Genomic DNA, 26,597 nt, shown 5'->3' on the forward strand with positions numbered 1-26,597 from the left:
TGTCATACAGAACTGGGGCACAGCATGGGGCTCCGAGGTTCATGACAGCATCTTTTTTCACAGCTTTTCTAACAAGTTTATATTTAAAAAAGTCTGTCAGACTGAATGTCTAATCTGCTATAATGAGAAAATGGAAAACATTAGAATATCAGGGACCTGTTTCACCACCCAGGGATGTTTCTAATGATTTACACTGGGTTTAACAGCACTGAATCAAACCGTAGTGCAGGATCACACTTTCAGTGAAAGTCTTTGCACCGGTTGGTCTGACTGACATTACGTTTGTGAACGTTTGGACCGAAGAACGCCCTTCACACACTCAACAACAACGGATCTCACTAGGAGTCATGTGATAGAAAATATTATTAGTATGGAAGTGAACGGTGCATGCATGATGCAAAAATGTGAGTTTCTGTGCAAGTCCTCAGAGTTGTATCTCAGAATACAGCCTCCGGTCTGTGCTGCATCCTCACATATTAATGAGGCATTAACAGTTTTATAGGACTGTGTCCCATGTATACCATGCTCTCAATGGCTGACAGCAACATATAGAAAAGGACACATGTTGTAGGATTTTCTGATACTAATCTGTAGTTTTATCCAGTGGGTAAAATCAACACTACTTTAAATCTATAATGTTGGACTTTCACATATAAATGAATAAGTTTGCTCAGTGCTGATTAAAGCACCAGGTAAATCTCTGTTTTTCTCACTGTACTGAGTTTTTAAATCTCCTGTCTGGTGAGACATCCCTGACTAGATTAATTCAAACTGAGCATGCTCAATGGACAGAGCACGTGCACTAGATACTTCCATTCTATCTCTATGTTAACATTGATAGATTTAAAATATAAAAATCATGCTGCTCTTCCAGACTTTTCAAATATTATCGGCAGTGGAACGATTCACTGTTTCTATCCACCGTTTTCCAGCTGCAACAGAGCTGGCTGCTGCGGTGTCTATGGCCCAATCTCAATGTCCACCCTGAACCCTGAACCCTGAACTCCTCCCTGACTTAACGGACGTCACAGCTGTAGTGTTTGACTTCTTGAGGGCTGAAATGGTATAAAAGGCAAAATGGCTCCTGTCTGCACAGTTTTTTGTTTATTTGTTTGCACTTCTTGGTCCAAACAAACTGCAAGGTGCGTCTCATCATAATTCCTGAATAGGCTTTCATCATGTGAAAGATATATTTCTTCATTTACCTCTTGACATGATGTCACTTTGAGCTCGGCCTCGCACAGACATTTCTTACTACAGATCTAACAAACATCTATCAGGCAGCAAGGAAACTGTTGAGCATGCACGCCGAGGAGAATGTGTAAAAAATGTCCACATGAACAAGGGAAACACATACGAGGAAGAACCCAACGTTATCATATCACAATCCTTTTGAGTCAGAACACACAGCATCTCAGATATGATGTCACCATAACCTCAGTCTGCTCTGGGGTTTTTTTTTCACCTGCATGTTTTACATGCAGCCCAACTCATTAAAGTGTATTTATCCATGATTACTGGACAGAAAGGTGGTGAACTGAAATCAAGTTGTGACTGAAAACAGTTGGACTTTCAACATGTTGTACCACATACAGCAAACTGAATAAACATGAGCATTCATCTATGCCGACAGAAAAGAAACAGCACTGAGTGGATTCATCACTGCCTCCTTTTACTGGCTGTAAGCTTGTGTTGCTCAGTCAAACAGAATATTATATGAACTGACTGATTCATGTTAACAGACAGAATCAATCAGAAACAATCAAAGATTCATGAAAACTGATGAATCAGAAGGAAAACACCTGTTAATGTGAACACTGGATCCACTTCTTGTGAGGAGCGAATCGACCACACGCTCATTTTAAACCTTTCCAATTAGACGTTCTCTTATTAACATGAATGAGGATCGAATGTGAAATCTAGCAGTTCTTTTCGACTACTGAGACGCCGACTGTGTTGGAACGTTTGAAGGAAAATAACAAGAAGAAATGGAATAATTACTATGCTCAGATGCCTGGTGTGTAACAGCAGCTGCAATAGGAAGCTATAATATTATGCTAATATGGATATGCTGTGATGAATCTCATATGATGTTCTCTCAAACAAATTATTTCCTCATATTTCCAGCAGCTAAGGATCACTGACTTTCAATTAACAACTGAAAATAAACAAAGCTTTGTCTGCCTGTGTGTGTCTGCTCTCTCTCTCACACACACACACACACACACACACACACACACACACACACACACACACACACACACACACACACACACACACACACACACACACACACACACACACACACCTGTCCAGACTGTGCATACACTGCACATGCTTCACACACCTGTACACTCTACACATGTCTTTCCATCAACTCTGTACACCCCTGTACACACACTGCAAACACAGTACACGATGCACACACCTGTACACACCTGTAAACTCTGCACACACAGATTCCATCTACTCGCTTAGAAAAAGATGCCTCCCTGTTTACATGATCTCCCCCACTCTGACCCTTTATCCCAGCTCATCACACACACACACACACACACACACACACACACACACACACACACACACACACACACACACACACACACACACACACACACACACACACACACACACTACTCACGGAGCTGGTGCAGGTCTTTCCAGCCCCTGCTAGCAGGACAGGCAGTGATGGTGACCACTGGACACGAGTTTCCAGCCAAAGTTTCACAAAGAATCTGCTGGCGGAAAAACACCTTGGCAGGATCCACAGACTTCTGCAGCACCTTCAAATGAGCCTAACAAACACAAAAACATGTGGCTGTGTGGAGGGACACAGAGCTTTTGAAAGGTACGGCGTGTCAAATATAATGAACTCTTTGCTATGATCAGTGTGGATCGGTGGCGGAGGGTCAGAACAGTTGGACTCCTCAATCTCAATATTTCTGCCACGTGGCCACATGCAGGAGGACACCATGATGTTATTCAGCAGAATTACAGTTAGGGCCAAAACTCCTGTCACATGGAATTCTATCATATGAAATCATGTTTGACATCGGTCTCTGTCAGGACGTCTGAATCATGTCATCAGTTTAAAATCAGGCTAAAAAGCAGTTGTCCAACATCAGAAACAGTGATAAGAAAATATTTAAGGAGGTTAACTGCAAGGGATTCCTGTCAGCTATGTATTCAATGACTACTGCAGCGTCCACATGTGTGGACACAGTGAAGCCCACAGAGTCACACTGAACTAAGCTCTCTCCGTGAGACAGGCCAGAACTTCCTCCATCCTCTCAGACTCAGACCATGTCCACCACTCTTTCAGATCAACATACACCTGAAGTGACCGTTTAGTGATGTGTAGGTGGTCAAAGTGATCAAATCCTTAACTTATGTAAAAGTTACCATTCAACAAGTGCTAGAACTCCATTAAAAGTAGAAGCACTTCATTCAAAATCCTTCCAAAGTGAAAGTCCAAGATGTTGGTGTACAACACGTGGAGGAGAGTACCTTGAGAGCGGAGAAGGTGTAGGGATAATGATAGGCCAGGTAGCACACGTCCTCGTTGTGTTTGAAGGAGATGGTGAAGGTCAGAGTGTAGAACGTTGTTCTCCTTCTGCCTCGAGCCGGACAGAAGTGGTTTCTGCAAGAGGAAACAGAGAGAATGAGGACAGGTAGTTATTTGTGGAAAAACAGATCCACTGAAAGGTGTCCGTCTTCGTCTCCGAGCGCTCACTGCTGCAGCGCTCGGCCCTTCAAACAGAGGAACAGCTTTCTTTAGTTGAAGTTTGAGCCTCAGCGGGTGAATCCAGATCATGTTGGATCAGATCATTCGGTTCTGATTCATTCACACTGTCACGTTACCAGTTACTGCAGAGATCACGCTGCTGTGCTCAACCTGTCACTCTTCTGGAAATCATGTATCCACAGACTTGATGAAGTCCCACTCTGACTGGACTGTTATTATAAAACAGAGCTCCAATCTTAAATGCATTCCTACCTGAAATAACAAATATCAGTTCCGGTTCTGACCCATTGTGGTCGACCTTCCAGAGCCTCCTTCACAGAGTACAGCACCGGCTGCATCCCTGCAGAACCAACACACACAGATGGACAGTGAGCCTCAGCGAGCAGCAGCGGACGGGTGTGTGTCCAGTCTGCAGACAGTCTGTGAAATTATTCTTTATTTATATTATAATATTTTTTTATTTACCTTTTAACAAAGACTTTAAAAGAGAAATTATGTATTTATACTGCATATATATATATATATATATATATATATATATATATATATATATACATATATATTTACACTGCGGGCTTTGATGTATGCAAATTACCATCGGCATCATCAACATAAATACTGAACATAACTTCCCACTTCATATATATGAAGTATCCTATTACATTACTCCTTCAGTATTTATTACACTTTTATGTTCTCGTTTACAGTTTCAACTCAGCTTGACTGAACTGTTGTCAGTTAGCTTCCTGTGAGACCCCTGCTGAGGCACGATCACCACCTCGTCTCTGATTTCTCATCATATCTCTTAACTTCTTTTATTGGCTTCCTGCAAAATCAAGACAGAAGTTAAAATCCCTCTATTTACATACAAAGCTCCTCATGACTGTATCTGATCTCAGAGATCTCCTAGAACCGGGTCATCACCACATACCTTCTTTCAAAGTGCTGCCTGCTTGTGGTTCCACAGTTTATAAAAGTAGAACCATAAAACTAAATTTTGTTATTTACATTTAAAGCATTGTGATGTTATTGCTGGTCTTGCTGAATGAATCAGACAGCAGCAGACTTACACTGTGTAAGAAACACACATGGTTCTGAAATGCTGTTCTCAGGGCAAACACACCTCTTCCACTAAAATAGTGTCCTCTACCTTTTGTTCATTACACATATTAGTTATGTAGACATATGGCAATATATATATTTTATAGCTGTGTCATTTCCTTTTTTTGCACATCTGTGTTTATTAATGTCCCTTTTTATTATTTATAGTGGGCTGTCAGTAAGAAGTTTTAATCTCTCTCTCAGACCTCAGCTGGACGGCTCACTGCTGCAGTTAAAATAAAGTGAGTGGATTTAATCTGAATTGAAGATAAACTCCTTTCTGACCATTTCATGACACCTGTCTGTGGTTCATGAAGGGATAACTATGTACTCCTAAGAATGAAGCACGAGGCCTCCATTCCTACATCTCCTGTATGTTTGCAACGGTCTGTAGTGCTATGTGTTGAAGTACTGGAGCACACCTGTGACATGTGTGCACAGTTAAGTTGTGGCTCGTGTCTAGAGTTGTGTAACCACATGTTCCTACTTTGGCAGGTTTACATACAACTGTCAATAATGTGTAGTTCCATCATTTTAATTTAATCAAGTCAATAATATAATCCTGATGTTTGCAACAGTTATTCTGGATTAACATCTACAATGTGATCATCACAACACTTCCTTTCAAATGTTTCACAATAAAAGCATTGTTAAGGATTTCTGTCCACTGAAATGAAAGAGGGCTTTTGATTTGAAACAAATAGGAAGTGCTGAGTTCGTATAAAAATGCAATGCAGTAACTTTAACAAGGCAAATGGTAGCGGACCAAAAGAAGGTCCACATTAAATGTCCACGCGATAACTTTGACTGTTTCATTAGTTTTTATCGTCTCTCTTGCAGGACACTTTAGAGATAATTGGATCTTAAAACACTTAAAAAATGTAAATGAATTTCAACCAGATCAAGAGAACCGTGAACATTTTATTTACTCACTTGGAGAAAAAAGGGGCGGAGCATCGTTCCAGTGCAGCAGCTCTATAGATATGACACATCAGATGGCCCTGTGTTTCCTGTCACTCAGTCAACTTTGGCTTAATGGCAAAAAATGCAACACATCAGTGACCCAAACCTTCCCCCTCAGTATGCACAGTTTTTATCTGCAGAGGATTTAACTCTGTGGCTGGAAAAGTCAAAGAGCCTCTTAAACGAAGCAGCATCTGATCACCAGGTGTTGAAGACAGATAGCTGGATGGCTTCTGAGCCGGTCAGAAAATTGCAACCTTCCAGAAAGCTATTTCCTGTACAATGAGATACACACTATGTGGAAGAGCAACCACTTCTTTCATTAATTCACCTCTTCTCCATGATGAAACCAATTGCCTGCGTTAAAAAGCACTATTGTCCGGTACGGATGCTACGGCATGAATCCGTGTGGAGTATGTGTTTATGAGAGAGCTGAGATTGCTCCTGGAGACACTAAGTGTGTGACTGTGTGACTGTGTGTGTGTGTGTGTGTGTGTGTGTGTGTGTGTGTGTGTGTGTGTGTGTGTGTGTGTGTGTGTGTGTGTGTGTGTGTGTAATGAATGGTGAATGTATTGTGGTTGGGTTACTGCTGAGCCTGTAGGAGAATAAAAGAAAACACAGTAATGTCTGTTTCCTCGACCCTGACGCTGCATGTGTGAGCGACAGACTGAACACTGATAGTCAGAGAGACAAAGACACATGAAGAAGAAAATCCCACAGGTGGAGAGCCATTGGAGCTTCTGATGGATCCCATTCCTACTTTTTGCGTGGTTCAAGTTAATGAGGTCTGATTCACATCTAATCATGTCATTTCAAATGGTGTGACACAGATTTGCAGACAACTCAGAAGCAGTCTGTATATTTAGTCACATGTGCTGGATTTCAAACTGCTATTTGTAAATGTCTGGTTTTGTGTGTCTACATGACAATCTAAACTGACTCACGTATTTACCCAGCAGCCATCACTTTAAAATGATTCAAGCTTCAACTTACTGTGACTCTGTGTTTGCTTTCTTCAACCACCAGTGTGTTCACTACCAATTATCGGATACCCAGCTGGAAAAGTAAGCTGACGACAGGAGGAGATACAGCACATCCTAATGATGTCAAGACACAAAAACACAATGCATGGAGGGAATAAATCAGGAGGACACCCTCAATCCTCCCAGGATAAACTGCTAAAAGAGTACCAGCAGAACACAGAGGGTGATGAGGAGGAAGGGGAAATATCATGGAAGACCGAGCCCCTCCATTACGTGTATCATCAGGAGACAGAGGAAGTGGCCGACATCAAGAAATCCTATCAGCAGCTAGAAAAGGCCGGTCTGCAGGACAGCACAGAGGCTCTGATCACGGCAGTACCAGAACAGGCACAAAGCAGGAGATCTATAGAAACGAGAGTCTACCACGGCAGGCGGGACCGGAGGTAGAGGCTAAGCAAAGACACTCCTGAGACGGTCCAGCACAGGGTATCAGGGTGGAAGATGCAAATGCAAATTCACACAAGTATGTGAGCGCTCATATTCAAACTTTAAATTAAATGTATAGACGCAGTAGTGGGGAGTTGAATCCTGTAGATATAAAGACTGTATGAGTTTTTTAATGAGTAATACACACACACACACACACACACACATATCTCACCATAATTGAACTGGGTGTTGATCTTCTCACAGTTGATGACATTAAATCGGTACGGGACGTTTGCTACCATGTTGCTGACCTCAAAGTAAAACCACTGGGTGTGCTGGGAAGTGTTAGCATCTGCATTCAATATGAGATCATATTCATATCTGTGAGAGGAGAGCAGGAGGAGCAGGAGAGGAGAGGAGAGGAGAGGAGAGGAGAGGAGAGGAGAGGAGAGGAGAGGAGAGAGAAACTGGATTTATTCAGGTTACATAATGACTTACTGAGTTTGTACGGACTGTGTTGAAGTAACAATATCAGATGTGCTGTTCCACTCAGCTATGTGTGTGTGCGCACATGTTTTTATATGTAGCTTTGTGTGTGTGTGTTCATACCTGCGGACCTGAATGGCCTTTCTCAGGTTCCCACATTCAAACTTAGAATAAAACCTCAGAGAGTCTGAGTGACTCTGCAGACTGACAGACAGACAAAGAGAAGGTCAGATGGATTTTTAGAGCACATTAGTTTATATTCCACAATAAAAATTGAAAACCTATAATTTTGTAAGCTTAAAGCTTCCAGAAGTTTCTGTGTGTGTATACTGTATGTACTGTATGTGTTGTTGACCCACCTGTTGTCTTCCAGGTCAAAGACTACCTGGTTGATGATGTCATCAGTATTCAAAAAACGTTGGACATCTTCGAACACCTTTTGCCTGACAAAGACAAACATATTCAGGCAGACAAATATTAACATTGTGGATAAATGATCCTTTGATGTTACATTTGCGGCAGCAGGAAAGTTTAGTTGTTACAGATGTGCAGGGAGGGTCAGAGGAGACCAGATGAGCAGCGGCGCTAAAGATATGTCCTCAGTCTATTAGTGTGTCAGAGAACGCACAAACCAGATCAGCCCGGCAGGAAGTCGGACAGACAAAAGCACAGGGCATCCGGTTAATTTACAAAATAAAACAACCTGTGCAGACTCCACATCACTGTCTACTCCTGCAGTCTTTAAAGTAAGACAAAAATATTTATTAAGAGGATTCACTTTATCTGCAGGCTGCAGCACAAAGTAGGAAATAACATGTAAACACAAAATGGACACAAAAAAACCTGTCGAACAACAGTTACCTGCTAGAAGCACAAAAGTTAGAACAGGAAGTCAAAACTATTTGCCTCTGAAATGCTCCCTGACGACCTGACAGACCCGAGCCCGGAGGAAACCACAGGTGAGGCAGGAAGAACTATTTAATCACCATAACCGCTCTTCAGTCGTTCACAGCTTTTCTATCCACGTTACCTTTACTCATACCGTCAACAATGTTCCTGCCAGCAACCAGCAGGAGAAATAATGAAGTCTTTCACAGAGATAAATTCAGACACAGCGGTCTGACTGATCAAAAACTTTCAGATCAGTGAAAGAAAAGAGATGAAAAGAACAGAAGAGCTTTGAGAGACTCAAACGAGGGAGGGATGGATTTACGGGGGACACATGTTGGACCCTTAGAAACCACCACAACTTTTTATCATGATAAAACAAATGTTAGTCAATTAATAATGTTTATGAATGGCTGCTTCGACATCAGGTCCAGAAATATTCCAAACACATATGAATGGACAATGCTTCATATAACCTCAGACCTGCTGGTTAACAGAATTACACTTTCATCCAGACAAACAGAGAACACTGAGAGGAACCTGAAATATAAAAGGCATGTTGCAGTTGTGTTGATGTCTTCAGTTTTGTTAGATGACAGAAAATAGAAATAAAGAGGAAAATAGTGAAAAGGGAGCAATTCATTTCTTATTGCTTCTGTTATCTGACATACAAGGATAAATAAGTCTGTTCAATATGACTTTGGTTTGAATATGAATTAATAGAGTAAAATGTGAAAGGAGAATTAATTTAATGAAGACAACTCTAAAGTCCTGATGGGGTTGTGGGATTGACGCTTTAATGCACACAGCAGAAGCTCTGAACAAACAAGCACTGACATCAGTCTCACCAGTTTAAATGTAATGTTCAGTCAGTGGAAGCTGCTCAGCTCCAGGATAAAAAGAAAAGCTTCCTCTGTCCTTTAAACACTGGGAAAGTATTTTTCCCGGAGCAGACAGAGGCAGATTGGGCTGAACGGGAACATTTGGGTTTGAAGTCCGACAGAGTTTAAAGGTCTCTCACATTAATCTCATTCTACTAAGAGACAGTTTACTCACAAAGCAGCATTAACAAAATGGGCATTAACTTTAGTTCTGATGACAGGCTGAAGTCTCCAACGTTCTCTGTTTATATGAGCGACAGACAGGCAACATAATAAAATGAAGTTCAGAGAGAAATCACATCTTAAACATTTTAAAATGCCAGCGTCTGTTCTCAGCAGCAGTCGGAGGGTGAAAGTGCTGAGGAGACGTCTCAGAGGAGGGACATTAAAAACACACCCAAAAACACACACATATAGATGCAGATTCACAGTACAGTGAATGCAGTAACATAAATGAATATAAATATGATCATAAACACTGACACAGAGCTCATACAAACAGACAATATGAAAGGAGATGGAAGGTCTGACCACTGCAGCAGCTGCTGTGCACATACAGTTACAATTCTATATTTTTCTTAGTTTCTTAAAACATACAATGACCAGTTGTCTTTGGAAATGACCAAGTCTTTTTTTAAACTCTCTATTTGGGTAGGTAGTTACTTTATTAATCCCCAAGGGGAAATGTTTTCGCTACAGCAGCGTTTATAGATACAGCTATTTGTGAGGCGTTTTTAAAGTTGTGTGTCTTCAGGAGGACACAGTCAGCTGGAGGGTCTCAGACAGTCAGGATGTACTTCACTCCAGCATCGGCTTCACTTTCCAGACCCAGAGACGACGTCCACTTCTATACACGGTCTCTATTCTGCACATGGGATTTGGTGACTGTCTTTGTTTTTAAATACAGTTCAATTTAAAAGCAGATTTTTTTTCAGAGCCGCCAGCTACTTACAGGCTACCCAGAGAGAACAGCAGGGCAGTCAATAGGATTTCACAGGCATATATGATCGATCTGATTCAATAATAATTCATTTAGATAGTTTGTTGTCCAAGTCATGTTCCACACGGCAAGGAAAAGACAGTAACACACAGCAACACTGCTGCAGACACACACACAGTATAACACACAGTAACACACAGTAACACTGCTGCTGACACATAATAACACTGCTGCTGACACACACACACACACACACACAGTTTAACACATAGTAACACACAGTAACACTGCTGCAGACACACACACAGTGTAACACACAGTAACACACAGTAACACTGCTGCTGACACATAATAACACTGCTGCTGACACACACACACACACACACAGTTTAACACATAGTAACACACAGTAACACTGCTGCAGACACACACACAGTTTAACACATAGTAACACACAGTAACACTGCTGCTGACACACACACACACACACACACACACACACACACACACACACACACACACACACACACAGTATAACACATAGTAGCACACAGTAACACTGCTGCTGACACACAGTAACACACAGTAACACTGCTGCTGACACACTGCTGACTGCGACTGTCAGGGAGCATCAGCCTCTGCAGCAACATTTAAAAGTGTGTTTATAAAATCAGATCAAAATAGCAAATGTGAACAAATCTAATGAAGTTGGATTAAGAGCCTTTCCTTGTTTACAAGAAGCTGCGGGCACTTTGGGACTGAAATGCACAACTTGAAGTTGACTCTAAAAAACAGTGGCGCTCAGTGTGAGCACCAATCAGCATATAAATGAAGAGGCTGCATTGAAATGCAAAGCGCAGAGCAGAGTTTCAGCTCTCCGTCTCCTCTGTCATCATCAGTCCGTTCCTTCTGAGTTAGTGCAACATGCTCATCGTGTGCATCATGTAGAAAAACTGCATGTTGTACACATGATGCAGTACACACAGCTCAGATTAACAGGGACACACAACGAGCATTTATTCATCTCTTTAAGCTCCCGGGTCTGGAAACATACAGCTGTCGTTGCCGTCCATGTATGAAGACGGATAACACGGAAGAAGGAACGTAAGGAACCGAAAAGAGGGGAATCACAGCTCAGAATAAAGCTATCACGGCTGTCACATCTGCCGGAGGGGAGACGATGGTGTAATAAAGGAACAGATGGGGGAATGATGGTATGTGACAGGGAGACTGAGGAAGACTGCAGGAGAGTGGGAATACTGGAATGATTGAGTGGGGAACAAAAAAAAGGTGGCAGCCGAGTATGTGGAAGGGAAGAGAACATGTGAGGAAGATTGACTGAGAACTCAGCTTCTTCATCGTCTTCATATGGGCTCAGAAGAAGCAGGTTACCACTGGGTTACCAGTACTTCTGTCGTACCACCAGTCCAGACCCTGTCTTCAGCCTCTGTCCCCAATCACATCCATCATCATATCATGTCCTATCGTATGGTAGTGTTCCTGTTCCTGTTCCTGTTCCTGTTCCTGTTCCTGTTCCTGTTTCTGTTTCTGGTCCTGGTCCTGGTCCTGGTCCTGGCCTGCTTTTTATGACTACAACTTTGCTGTGAACTTTACTGAATAAACTGCCATCTTCCTTCATCTGCTGCCTCTGAGTGCTCAGCTCTGATTTCTCCTCTGTTTTAGTAGATTTCACTGACATCACCGATGTTCCTCATTCAGTTTCATTCAACCAAGGTTCGTGTGACATGAGCTGCTAACACGTAGCGATGCTGCTGTCTAAATTCCATGATATTCACTAAAAGAACGCATTAAGTTTCCACTGCTAAACAAATGTGGCGACAAGTGGCCCGGGCCACTTCTGGACGCGGCCTGAACAGATCGGACCTCAATGCGTTCTTTCGACCTGTACTTTTGCTGACCAGTTGTTATCCGACCTCGCCAGGCTGGATATATCTGGATTGATGTAGTGGAGCCACTACTGTTACATGTCTTCCAGAGTGTCAGCAGTGGAATGCAGCTAAAGGTTTCAGGAAGTGCTGAACACAAAGTCTGACATTTTAACATGAGCATATGTTGCTGGGGGTACAACTATCTTTAAACTTAAAGCCATCATTAATGAACTGTTTCCGGACCCTCTACTGTAAACATCTCTCCATGTGACATGAGCTGTATAAACTGTACACTGTATATACCTCTGTATGTTGGGTCTGCGCGGCGCCATAGGTTCATGCCTCGGTGGTGGGAGATGACCCCAGAAGTCAGGAAAGGCCAGGATACTGAACCCTGGGATAGACCTGGTTCTGGTAGCGGCAGCGCAGTAAAGCTTGGGTTGGTGGTGGGGGATACAGGCACCGTGTCTCTCCAACAACCGGTCTATCACGGTGCGATGAAGGGATCTCTCTGCTCCCTCTTCATCATCATCCTGCTCGTCTCCTCTCTGAGCTGAAGAGGCCTCTGCCCTACGAGCAGAAAACAAAGTTCAGAGTGTTAGGACCAAGGACAGATAAAAAGAGTATTAAGGACAGAATGTAAAACCAAAAATAAGCAAGAGTCCAGCTAAAGGGTGAAATGACTGCAGGAACAGAGAGACGGCTCGCTGTGCTTGTTGTGTGAGAGAAACTCTATGAAATCAGTCCAACAGACTGACACCAGGACACACTCCTCAAAGACAACCAGGACACACTCCTTAGAGACAACCAGGACACACTCCTCAAAGACAACCAGGACACACTCCTACAAGACAACCAGGACACACTCCTCAAAGACAGCAAGAACCCACTACTCAGAAACAGCAAGGACACACTCCTCAAAGACAACCAGGACACACTCCTCAAAGACAACCAGGACACACTCCTTAGAGACAACCAGGACACACTCCTCAAAGACAACCAGGACACACTCCTACAAGACAACCAGGACACACTCCTTAGAGACAACCAGGACACACTCCTCAAAGACAGCAAGAACCCACTACTCAGAAACAGCAAGGACACACTCCTCAAAGACAACCAGGACACACTCCTCCAAGACAACCAGGACACACTCCTCAAAGACAGCAAGAACCCACTACTCAGAAACAGCAAGGACACACTCCTCAAAGACAACCAGGACACACTCCTCCAAGACAACCAGGACACACTCCTCAAAGACAGCAAGAACACACTACTCAGAAACAGCAAGGACACACTCCTACAAGACAACCAGGACACACTCCTACAAGACAACCAGGACACACTCCTCAAAGACAGCAAGAACACACTACTCAGAAACAGCAAGGACACACTCCTCAAAGACAACCAGGACACACTCCTCAAAGACAACCAGGACACACTCCTCAAAGACAACCAGGACACACTCCTCAAAGACAGCAAGAACACACTACTCAGAAACAGCAAGGACACACTCCTCAAAGACAACAAGGACACACTCCTACAAGACAACCAGGACACACTCCTACAAGACAACCAGGACACACTCCTCAGAGACAACCAGGACACACTCCTCAAAGACAGCAAGAACACACTACTCAAAGACAACCAGGACACACTCCTCAAAGACAACCAGGACACACTCCTCAAAGACAACCAGGACACACTCCTCAAAGACAGCAAGAACACACTACTCAGAAACAGCAAGGACACACTCCTCAAAGACAACAAGGACACACTCCTACAAGACAACCAGGACACACTCCTACAAGACAACCAGGACACACTCCTCAGAGACAACCAGGACACACTCCTCAAAGACAACCAGGACACACTCCTCAAAGACAGCAAGAACACACTACTCAGAAACAGCAAGGACACACTCCTCAGAGACAACAAGGACACACTCCTCAAAGACGGCAAGGACAAACTCCTCAGAGACAGCCAGGACACACTCCTCAGAGACAGCCAGGACACACTCCTCAAAGACAACCAGGACACACTCCTCAAAGACAGCCAGGACACACTCCTACAAGACAGCCAGGACACACTCCTACAAGACAACCAGGACACACTCCTCAAAAACTACCAGGACACACTCCTCAAAGACAACCAGGACATACTCCTCAGAGACAACGAGGACACACTCCTCAAAGACAGCCAGGACACACTCCTCAAAGACAACCAGGATACACTCCTCAAGGACAGAGAGGACACACTCCTACAAGACAGCCAAGACACATTCCTCAAAGACAGCCAGGACACACTCCTCCAAGACAACCAGGACACACTCCTACAAGACAACCAGGACACACTCCTCAGAGACAACTAGGACACACTCCTACAAGACAACCAGGACACACTCCTACAAGACAGCCAGGACACATTCCTCAAAGACAGCCAGAACACACTCCTCAAAGACAACCAGGACACACTCCTCAAAGACAACAAGAACACACTACTCAGAAACAGCAAGGACACACTCCTCAGAGACAACAAGGACACACTCCTCAAAGACAGCCAGGACACACTCCTCAAAGACAACCAGGACACACTCCTCAAACACAACAAGAACACACTACTCAGAAACAGCAAGGACACACTCCTCAGAGACAACAAGGACACACTCCTCAGAGACAACAAGGACACACTCCTCAAAGACAGCCAGGACACACTCCTACAAGACAGCCAGGACACACTCCTACAAGACAACCAGGACACACTCCTCAAAAACTACCAGGACACACTCCTCAAAGACAACCAGGACATACTCCTCAGAGACAACGAGGACACACTCCTCAAAGACAGCCAGGACACACTCCTCAAAGACAACCAGGATACACTCCTCAAGGACAGAGAGGACACACTCCTACAAGACAGCCAGGACACTCCACATCAGTTTAGACAGACAGGGAGGCGTTTTCTACTTACAGATTGAGACACATCCTTCATGCAGTAAAAACAATCAAACTTAAAATCAAAATAATGAATTCTTTCAGATTCACATGAGCCTGTTTCCTTTGTGTTACCACAACTTTAACACATGCAGATGAAATATCAGCTTACGTTGCCTCTTCAATCATGGTCCTGAAGATTGGGCTGGTGCTGAGTATGTTGCCACTACTGTGGGAATCACAGGTCGCCAACGGGGCAGCTGCACAGAGACGACCAGAAAAAACATCCACTGAGTTTCATTTCTCACAACAGTGGTATGGTTTTTAAAACAGGAAGGACGAGGGTCATGTATGTCTTTCATATGCAGAGGGTCTCCTCTGTCCAATGGAGAATTCATGACCAGTGTATAATGGACTGAGAATATTGCACCTTTGAACAATAATTAGCTACAGGCTGCTAAATGTGTTAAATTAAATCATAAATCATGTGATTACTGTTGCTGTGATTTAAATCTGTAACATTAAACTGAACTGACTCCGGCCTGTTTCATCAGTCATGTGTCAGATTGTCCAACAGGTTGAACCCTGATCCAAACAAATTCAATGTTATTTATATAACGCCAAATCACAACACAATCACATGTTTAGCAGTTACCCTCTCTAATGCTCATAAAGTCTCACTGTTGGGTTCCTTTTTTTAATCTCCATGTGGAGCTATGTGTCCTCAGATAAAATGGTACAGCAGCAGTGTTCATAGTATTTTATATACTTGTTGATGCACTTCATTAGAAATGACAGTTGTCACTTTGCAGTGATCACAGGTAAACTGACTCTGGGGCCTGAATGTTTTCTATGTCGTCTATTTAACTTGTTAGGTTTTAATTAGAAGATCAAAGATGAGATCAAATATCGTACACTTCAACTACACAGTTCATTTACTAATTTAGTGCGGTAGATGTTGCCTAGCAACATAATCAAAATTGCTGGAGAACAGTAATAGAGCTCACATTAATCAAACAGGACTCTTCCAGCCCTTTGGATCTGTCTACATGTGCATGATAGGTGGGACATGAGATCAGTTCATAGTCATCTGCTGTGTTTCAAATGTACTTACAGTCTAACACTCACTATTCTGAGTGCATCAGTGCGTTCACATTGTCAAGTATAGAAACATTCAGTGCACTACAAGTATCAGGATGATGCACTCAAAACGGTCCAAAAAACAACCACACGCACACACACACACACACACACATACACACACACACACACACACACACACACACACACACACACACACACACACACACACACACACACACGGCTGGGCTCAGGCCAAGCAGACACTAAAAAATTTCTTTATAAAAGATATTATTTTCTCTATTGTCATTTAGCTTCTGTCCTGTATCTCAGGTTTCTTTATGAGGCCGTCATCAATCATCTGTTCATCTGAGCCCAGCCACTCTGATGTTGTTCAGCTGTATCAACTAATGATCTTATAGTTGATGAAAATCTTCTCCTGCTGAGGTATCCCAGCCTGATGCAGCTTTAGTCATTGTTGTTCTTAAATATTTTCCCTAACATCTCCCCCCAGTTTGTATGTCCTTCTAATTTTGTTGCATTGGCATCTCCGATGAGGTCACAGAAAACTGAAGAACCACCTCTTTTAAAGCTGACAGGTTGTACTTCAGTGTTCGGGTTTGAACCAGATTCCAGTGCCAGAGTCGGAGATAGTTCCAGAAATCTGTTTTCTGGTTTTTGTCTCAGCGTTCAGTTGGGCTCATTCTCCTAGCAGCAATAAGAAAACTATCAATCAGGCACTTGTTTTGCTCTAACATATTATTGAGAGAGCTACAACCCAGCTGTACTTTTAATGAGATGTATGTTTGTGTTATTAATCGCTTTGTGTCCCCTGAGAGGTGATACCATTATTCAGAGCTATAGTTCTGAAGGTTGTTGTTGTCTCAGTGTTAGACTGTCAGACTGACGTGTGTTTGACCTCTGACCTGGTGAGTGTCCCTTTATGGACGTTTCAGAACCATCAGAGGAGGTGGAGGATCCACTGTTGGCAGCCCTCCTCTTTCTGTCCATCCTGTCGAGCAGCACAGCTTCATCATCATCTGATGATGATGATGATGATGATGATGATGATGATGATGATGACGATGAACTCTCCTCAGGCTCTGAACTCAGATCAAGATCCTGGAAGACAAAGTTGTTGATGAGCAGTCATGTGATCAACCAACAGGTCTTCATCTAACTCTGAACAAACATGAGAACAGCCACACCAGATATTTCAATATCTTTGACCCGAGCTGGTATTGTGTAGTTCTTGTTGCCCCTCCCTCTTCTCCTGCAGTGGGTGTGTCCACCACCTGCATCACCTGACCTGGCCCACTCGTACACCTGCTCATTGTCTCTCTGCTGTCTTAACAAACACATCAGGTCTGTGTTCCAGCCTTCTGGATGCAGTTTCCCATCTGATGCTTTGCAGTAAAGCTTTATCTACCTCTGAAGACAGCTGCAGGCAGATACACTTTGTTTTCAGGTTGTCTGTACATCTGTCCATCCCAGTCTCAGGAACACCTCTAAAAAATGTCTTCAAATGTGTCACAAACATTAATTGTGACTCAATGATGAACTGATTACATTGGAGGTCCTTATTTGAAGCATCTTCTGCTGCCATGGCAACAACTATGTGATCTATCAGAATCATCTTTATTGGACAGATTCCTTCAAAGTCCTCACTACATGTATGATACAGTATAAGTCTGCACAGACAGGGAGGGAGACTGACAGCTGACTGGTTCAACTTTTACATTCTTGTTTCTCACTCAGAGTTTAACAAGTGTGTTTGCAAGCAGCGGAGGAAATGATAAAGTGCATTACAAAAGGAGAAGCCTGCGTCTCTGAGGCAAAGTGGACTAATCTCTCAAGTATAAAAAACAGAATGACCGCCCGGTGGTTGTATGCCTCTGCTAACCAGTCACGTTGTAGTTTACATGCAGATCTGTCAAAACTCATATTGATGTTGCTGAAAAGAAGCAACAGATTCTAAAACCTGGATGCTTCACACACATCTTCAATCCTGACAGCACAGAAGATCTATACAACCAGCACAGTTTCTAGATGTCATAAATTTGAAATATGGTCACAATCTCTCTTTCTGCTCCTCAGTTATGGTGCTGAATAATGGACAGAAAAGAATAATAATCACTTTATCCGATTAGATATTTGCGTGAAATTTTAAGAAATTCCCTCCAGAGGTTCCTGAAATATCGTGTTAACATGTCAACGTGAGGTGACCGTGACCTGAAAATCTTATTAGGTCATCGCCGGTACCAAGTGCATGTTTTTGCCAAGTTTGAAGAAATCCCCTTCAGCTGCTGTTGAGATATCGTGTTCGGGAGAAATGGGGGATGAAAGAAAGGGATATGAGGTCACAATGACCTTGAACTTTGACCTTCAGCCACCAAACTCTAATCACTTTATCCCTGAGGTGAACAATTGTGCCACATTTGAAGAAATTCCCTCCAGGCGTTCCTCAGATATCATGTTCATGAGAATGGATCGACCCTGTGACCACCAAAATCTTATCAGGGTTTGAAGGAGTGCAACTTCCAGGTCGATCCCCTCCCTCTCCTTTGCAGTTCAAGGATCCTCCCTGCAGAGGAGGCTGTCCTGCACACTCGGGTAACCATGACAACTGAAACCAGCCAGGTATACAACATGATGCACATACCGGTAAGAATGAAACTATAGCAGGGAGTAGTCAGAGTCATACAAATAGACCTGGTGGTGAAGAGTGAAGAGTTACAACACACGGAACCTCCGTCAGTATCTTCACTGCAACATCAACCACATCCACGTCGTCCAGAAGAACAAACACACAACCAGAGCTCCGTGTACTTCACTGATGAGACACCTGTGTATGACAACATGTGTGAAGAGGCCAATTATTTTCATCTTAACTGATCAACAGTTTCCTGTATTTGTCGTTCGTCTGCTGCTGCTGGACAGAAGAATCAGTGTGTTTATTGAGTGTTAAACAGAGGACACAAAAACATGTTGATTTCTGGGTAAAATAATTAAAGCTGCAGATATTTTGGAGGGTGATGTGTTCACATGATGAGGTTATTTCCTGTCAGTGCAGAACAGCAGTGTCACTTTGAAACAACACTCCTCTGTAGAAATTACTGCACTATACAAGTACGAGTCCTGACATGTAAGAGCAGGAATTGTGAGTGTACTGAGGGAAGTACGTCATTTTGATTTGATGTATTTGATTTTATACACTTTATTAATCCCCGAGGGGAAATTTCTTCACTACAGCAGGGGGGCTCTCAGGGGGGAGATGCTGCAACAGGCTGCCACTAGCGCGGCGCCAGGTAACCTGACCTGAGGTGCATGTTTTTGGATGATGGGAGGAAGCCGGAGAACCCGGAGAGAACCCACGCAAGCACAGGGAGAACATGCAAACTCCGCACAGAAAGGCCCAGGACCGGATTCGAACCCGGAACCTTTTTTGCTGTGAGGTGACAATGCTAACCACTGCACCACCGTGCCGCCCCAAATCTGGAACACAGAACAAGTCTCCTCGATAAAAGGTCCAGTATACATTATTTGACACGGTACCGATGAAGGAAACCTGCCTCTCTGAAATAATCTGTCACTATGTGCCCCGCAGCGCAAAGATCTGACGATGAACACCTTCCTCAGCTGCTTCACCCCTCATCAGATATTCTGGCCCATTAGCAGGAATGTTCTCCCTATTAGTCAGATATGATCACATTCATCATGAGAGGTCAGATGGTATCCTGTGTTTTATGACATGAAACATGATCATGGACTGAGCCACATTATCTGCCATCTGTCTCTGACTGGATCTATTTCTGCTCTCTGTCCCAGCACGCGCAGGCACGCATGCACACACACACACACACACACACACACACACACACACACACACACACACACACACACACACACACACACACATATTCTGTCATCCACAAATCAGGAGCCACATTCAACACCACCCTGTTACAACACACACACACACACACACACACACACACACACACACACACACACACACACACACGTTGTATTCATGAATATATTCACTCGAAGTGCATCCAGACCCTGTCCAGGTAAAAGTAGATACTGCAGCAGAGATAATAAACACTGACTGGATCCATCGTGTTGCATAACGAACATCTGACACTTTTATTTGCTGACTGAGCAGCTTTTTAATATTGCACTTGATTGGAGCTGACTTTAACACCTCTACACTGTATATTGATTGGTAGTTTAATCAGTACACCCCTTTTTATTTGTTTGATGTGTGAAATCTTAATGAGCAGAGATACTGCCAGCACCAGCTGTCAGATAAAGTGTGCAGCAGAAAGCTCTGAATGTAGAGCAGTAGAATGAGAACATAAGAGATAATGGAAAAACTCAAGTAAAAATATTTGACCTCTGAACTATACATAAGGGAAGCGTTTCATTATGTTCCACTGAAAACTGCATTGAAAGAGCTAACATTGTGTGTGTGTGTGTGTGTGTGTGTGTGTGTGTGTGTGTGTGTGTGTGTGTGTGTGTGTGTGTGTGTGTGTGTGTGTGCATATGTATATGTGTATGTACATATGTGTATATATACAGCTCTGGAAAAAATGAAGAGACCACTCCAAATTTTTCTTAAATCAGCATCTCTACATGTATGGCAGCCATTCCAATCCAGTGTCTGTTGAATTCCAATACAGGCACACCTGATTCTACTTAATGAGGTACTTATTAGTACCTGACCCAAATCTTATTTAATGAAGAAAAGTATAAAAAAACAGTGCTGTGGTCATCACTATCCTCTTTCAATAGGACCAGATGGATGGCAGAAACAGTGCTAGTAGTACCTCAAAAGTAATTGGAATAAAAAAAAAAAGTGACTATTGACCATGCCAAAAGAGTCAAAAAGAAAAGTTTTGAGTGAGGAAAAGAAGGGTTCAATTCTGGTTTTACTGGCAGAGGGATACAGCAAGCGTCAGGTTGCTTCCATCCTTAAAATTTCAAAGACGGCAGTTCATAAGAACGAGGTCAAGCAGCAGACATTAGGGACAACAAAGCTACAGGCCGGCAGAGGACGAAAACGACTCTCCACTCACCGGGATGACCACCAACGCATTCGAATGTCACTCAACAACCGTAGGATGACATCAAGTGACCTCCAAAAAGAACGCCAAACGGCATCTGGGGTGAAGTGCATGGCGAGGACGGTTAGAAACAGGCTCCTAGGGGTCGGGCTGAAGTCGTGCAAAGCCAGAAAAAAAATCCCTTCATCAACGAGAAGCAAAGAAGAGCACATGACAGCCCGCCTGGAGATTGCCGAAAGGTACCTGAAGGACTCTCAGACCAGGAGAAACTAAATTCTCTGGTCTGATGAAACAAAGATTGAACTCTTTGGCCTGAATGCCAAGCGTCATGTCTGGAGGAAACCAGGCACCGCTCATCACCTGGCCAATACCATCTCTACAGTGAAGCATGGTGGTGGCAGCATCATGCTGTGGGGATGTTTTTCAGCGGCAGGAACTGGGAGACTAGTCAGGATGGAGGGAAAGATGAATGCAGCGATGTACAGAGACATCCTTGATGAAAACCTTCTCCCGAGCGTTCTGGACCTCAGACTGGGGCGAAGGTTCATCTTCCAACAGGACAACGACCCGAAGCACACAGCCAAGATAACAAAGGAATGGCTTCGGGACAACTCTGTGAATGTCTTTGAGAGGCCCAGGCAGAGACCAGACTTGAACCCGATTGAACATCTCTGGAGAGATCTGAAAATGGCTGCGCACCGACGCTCCCCATCCAACCTGATGGAGCTTGAGAGGTCCTGCAAAGAAGAATGGGATAAACTGCCCAAGAATAGGTGCTAAGCTTGTAGCATCATACTCAAAAAGACTTGAGGCTGTAATTGCTGCCAAAGGTGCTTCAACAAAGTATTGAGCAAAGGCTGTGAATACTTATGTACGTGTTATATTTCCGTTCTTTATTTTTAATAGATTTGCACAAATTTCAAAAAAACTTTTTTCACTTTATCATTATGTGGTATTGTGTGTAGAATTTAGAGGGAAAAAATTAATTTAATCCATTTTGGAATAAAGCTGTAACATAACAAAATGTGGAAAAAGTGAAGCACTGTGAATACTTTCTTGATGTACTGTATATATATGTCTGAAAGCAAAAACAGCTCTGATTAAATACTGTCTTCATTGAATGCTGCTTTAAATTACAAGTAGAAATGAATAAATCAGAGCTCCTCACATTCGTCTGTTCACACTCAACCTGTTTGGTCAAATTTCATCTCCAAAGGATAAGAGATACTGTCTGATTTGTCCGATTAGTCACATCTGCCTCTGCTAATAGCCATGGCCACACACACACACACACACACACACACACACACACATACACACACACACACACACACACATAAACACCAGCTCACACACACACCAGCTATGTCCTCCTGCAGTAACATCCATTTTTTTTTTTTTTTTTTTTTTTTTACACACACACACACACACACACACACCAGCTCACACACACACCAGCTATGTCCTCCTGCAGTAACATCCATGTCAGTCATGATGGTGAGGATGATGAAGGTTTCTTCTTCAGATATTTAAACATTTACTATCTGTAATGAGAAACACTGCAGCCTTGTATGAAGGGATATCTGTGATCTGTAGGGAAAAAAAGACTTTACTGTGTGTACCTGGAAGTCATGTGAGAGTTCAGGACAGAGGCGGCTGTACTGCGGCAGCAGCTCTGCAGGTCTGTCTGGTTCGGGACGGAGACGTAATTTGTTCAGGTCCGTTTCAAAGTCGTCATCCTGTACAGAGAAACACACACACACACCTGGTCATTTTAAAAGAAACAAAAAATTAAATAGAACATGTATGATATAACTACAAATATATCTTTTTTTTATTTCAAAAGAGGGGACCATGAACCCTGAGCAGGTCTAACTATCAAACAGGGGACCTCCCAAGTCTGCAGTTACTGTGTACGGCTCTCTGAATGTAAACACAGAGTGAACTGGTACAAAGTATTATTAAAAGTAGCTTCTTCTCTCTCAGACCGAAATTAAAAAAATGTAAGTAAAAGATCTTTGCTGAGAGAATTCAGACCAACAGTTTGTTTTCCACTCACGTTGCTGATTCACTAAGAAAAAAGAACTACTGGAACAACTTCTGACAAATGATGAGTGCACACCGTGACTCTCGGCAATAGTTCCTGTCAGTCACCGGTGGGAAACAAAGAACATCGATCTCCTGTCCATCACACACTGCCACACTCTGACTGCAGCATTAGTCATTCAGTGCATCCACACAGATTTGTGTAACTCCTAAAAGCAACATGTGCAGCTCCTTAAACAGTCGTAGATTTCTCTTTGTGCATCGAAGCGTCTGCTCTGGTCTGAATCTGCTGCAACAGTCAGTGCTGGACAAACCGACGGTCGCTTGAAATCTACACGGCTGTAGATGATGCTGCTCACAGTGGAACGATTTATTTCTAATCACCTGGAGATCTTTTTAAATCTCCGACAGACTCGCAGACATCCACGACCTTTTTCTTTGAAGGTCTGAGAGCTCTTTAGATCTCAGCACGATGACATCGCACACTTCAACAGCACAGAGAACAGCAGAGCCTCGATGTCAGCGGTATAAATCAGACAGGGTCCACCTGTCAAACAAGGAGGTTCTGATCACGGGAACCTGATCTGGAACCGATTCTGATCAGATGGATGTGACGGACCTGATTCATTATAAATTGAAAAAAGAATCAGAATCAGAACTACTTTATTCATCCCCACAGTAAAAGTACAACACCACACTCACTCACAGCTGCTCCAGGATAGAAAGAACAGAATAATTTATGAAAAACAGGTAATAAACATGATAAATACATAGTAAATAGCGGCATATAGAAATTACAATAGTCAAAATACAGAGTTTGTGAAAAATGTGTAAATCCTCAAAAACCCTAAAAAAACTAAAACTTTCTATAAGACCAGTCTATTGGCTCTATGGTGTGCACGTCAGTTGCTCTGAGGGAGGCGTTATAAAGTTTGATGGCCGCCGGCAGGAACGACCTCCTGTGACGCTCTGTGGTGCATCTGTAAGTCTGTTGCTGAAAGTGCTCCTGGCCAGCACATTGTGAAGCAGGTGGGAGGGGTTGTCCGGGACGCCACGCACTTTAGTCAGCATCCTTCTTTCTGACACTTCTGATGTCAGAGAGTCTAGCTCCACCGCAACAATGCCACCGGCCACCCAGCAAGGTGAGCGCTGGCCACTGCAGATTCATAAAACATCCTCAAGCATCGTCCTACAGATGTGAAAGGAACGACATGCATGGCTTTTATGATCAGAAGTGTAGAGGACAGAAGGACGTGGACCAAAGGACAGCAGAAGGGAAACGTTTGTCTCCCTTTCATTTCCCCAGCTCCCCTGCTCTTATTTTCTTAGACTCTTGCCTCCTCTGACTTTCCCCAATTTTCTTGTTTCACTCTGCTGCCATCGCTGCAGCTTCCTTCATCATCTCTCCTCTTTCAGATTAGACTTTCTCATCATAAATCCTCCTCTCCATCCATTTCCCCCCAGAGACATACACAGACCACCTACACTGTTTTTCTTTTCATTACCCTCCTCTTTCCTGTTTTTTGTTTTTGTTTTTGTTTTTTTATCATTCTCTTTCTGCATCAACTCCAACATATCATCATCAACCTCCTCTCCCCTCTGCACTCCCCCACCCCTCCTACTCAACTCATTTAATTGTGCTGTATAATTTACTTTGACTTTTGCCCTACAACTGTTGCTCTGCCAGTTGATATGACATCCTATCATCACAGCCCTCGTATTTCCAGCGTTATTACAGGAAAAAGTCAGTGTGGTTAGACTTCAAATAGGCTGTTTAACATCACTTCTATCAACACGGCCTGGTCGAGCGGACACAGATTCTGATGTTGTGTCTTTATTGTGTGAGTTGAGGCAACATCAATGTTCTGGGTTTTGACCTTGTGGCAGCAGGGTGAAGCGCCGCCTCCCTGGTTCCCTCCACCACAGGCTGCTGGTACCCACCTTCTTTAACCTCATCCTGCAGCTAACAGAGCAGACGTGGAGGTGGAGATTCAAAGAGAGGAGATGGGTATCAGTTTTAAGCATTGATCCAGCAGGTTCTGATCATCAGACTCAGAAGCTGATGTTTCTCACATTTAATGATCTGATTGTTCTCTGCTGATGAAGATTCGCCTCATTCAGTGAACTTATGAGACAGTAAAATCAGCTTTTCGACCTTCTGTTGCCATGGTTACACAGTAAGCTGCAGTGACAAGTTGAAGAAGTGGAATCATCATACACTGGCTGCACCTCTGGGAGAGCAGCAGCAGCTGAACTCCAAAAAGAAAAAAAATCTATAAAAAGAAGAAGATAATAGAAGCGACGGTCCACTCACAGTCTGAGAGCACTCTGAGGAAAAAAATGACATTTCTTTATTCTCTAAATGTCTAAAAGTTATGAAGAAGGTTTTCCAGCTGTGAGGGGTCAGAGGTCACAAACAAACCATCTCACAACTGCTCTTCGGTACGAACTCTGAGCTCCATACTCATCTGTCATCTGTCCTATAAAACTGGATGGAGCATCTTTTTCCAGGCTGTAGCTACCAGAGAGAAGCAGCAGAAACGTGTGACCGTCTCAGAGGATTGTTGGTTTTGTCACCATTTTAAAGCCTAATTTAATTTACCTAAGGATCTTCTTTTTTTTTTTTCATTCAAATTTGATAACACATTTTTCTGTGGTGTGAAACTCTTAAAATGTTTTTTTTTGTATACTTCAGACACAACACAGTTACGCAAGTATCTCTTCTTCTATTAACCCAATGGGCATGTTTGTGAGTCTGTGTGTTTAAAACTGACATTAAATGGGAAGTATTTTAATTTGAATAGAGGTGGAGAGTCTTTGCGAGTCTTCAGGAGCACCTTGTATTGACACCAACACAAACAACCTGGTCATTAGTCTCCAGTGATCAGAGGACTGTCAGCAGCATAGTGGCATTTACCTCCGGAGCACACACACACGTATTCTCCTCACGTGAACATCTGGGGACTCTGAAGCAGCAGCAGGTAGTTGTGCGGTGATTAAGGAGCAGTGGAAATGTCAAGGATTACTGGGATTTGCAAGTCCAAAGCGCTTTTAAATAGAGAATAATAATAATAATAGTAATAATGACAAATAATGAAAATGGCCACAAAATGTCACCTCCCTGTGTCTTCATGTGTTTATCTGTGTTTCAATGAACCGAGTGT

The 26,597-nt window shown here is 43.1% G+C and overlaps 1 protein-coding gene across 1 annotated transcript in view; it reads right to left on the reverse strand.

Moving 5' to 3' along the window:
- LOC138206617 (cytosolic carboxypeptidase 4) overlaps positions 1 to 26,597 on the reverse strand; it is an 87,403-nt gene that overhangs the window by 23,638 nt on the left and 37,168 nt on the right. The window contains exons 11-20 of the mRNA XM_069163446.1: positions 23,010 to 23,126; positions 17,245 to 17,440; positions 15,411 to 15,498; positions 12,609 to 12,875; positions 8,067 to 8,150; positions 7,831 to 7,911; positions 7,454 to 7,602; positions 3,998 to 4,085; positions 3,508 to 3,640; positions 2,642 to 2,795 (exon numbers count right to left, since the gene is read on the reverse strand). Of these exons, the coding sequence (XP_069019547.1) occupies positions 2,642 to 2,795; positions 3,508 to 3,640; positions 3,998 to 4,085; positions 7,454 to 7,602; positions 7,831 to 7,911; positions 8,067 to 8,150; positions 12,609 to 12,875; positions 15,411 to 15,498; positions 17,245 to 17,440; positions 23,010 to 23,126 (1,357 nt within the window). The remainder of the gene's footprint in view (positions 1 to 2,641; positions 2,796 to 3,507; positions 3,641 to 3,997; positions 4,086 to 7,453; positions 7,603 to 7,830; positions 7,912 to 8,066; positions 8,151 to 12,608; positions 12,876 to 15,410; positions 15,499 to 17,244; positions 17,441 to 23,009; positions 23,127 to 26,597) is intronic.

The sequence above is a fragment of the Embiotoca jacksoni genome, unplaced genomic scaffold (assembly GCF_022577435.1).
Source record: "Embiotoca jacksoni isolate LCO1_2020_lvr unplaced genomic scaffold, fEmbJac1.0.p SCAF_3, whole genome shotgun sequence".
Taxonomy (NCBI): domain Eukaryota; kingdom Metazoa; phylum Chordata; class Actinopteri; family Embiotocidae; genus Embiotoca; species Embiotoca jacksoni.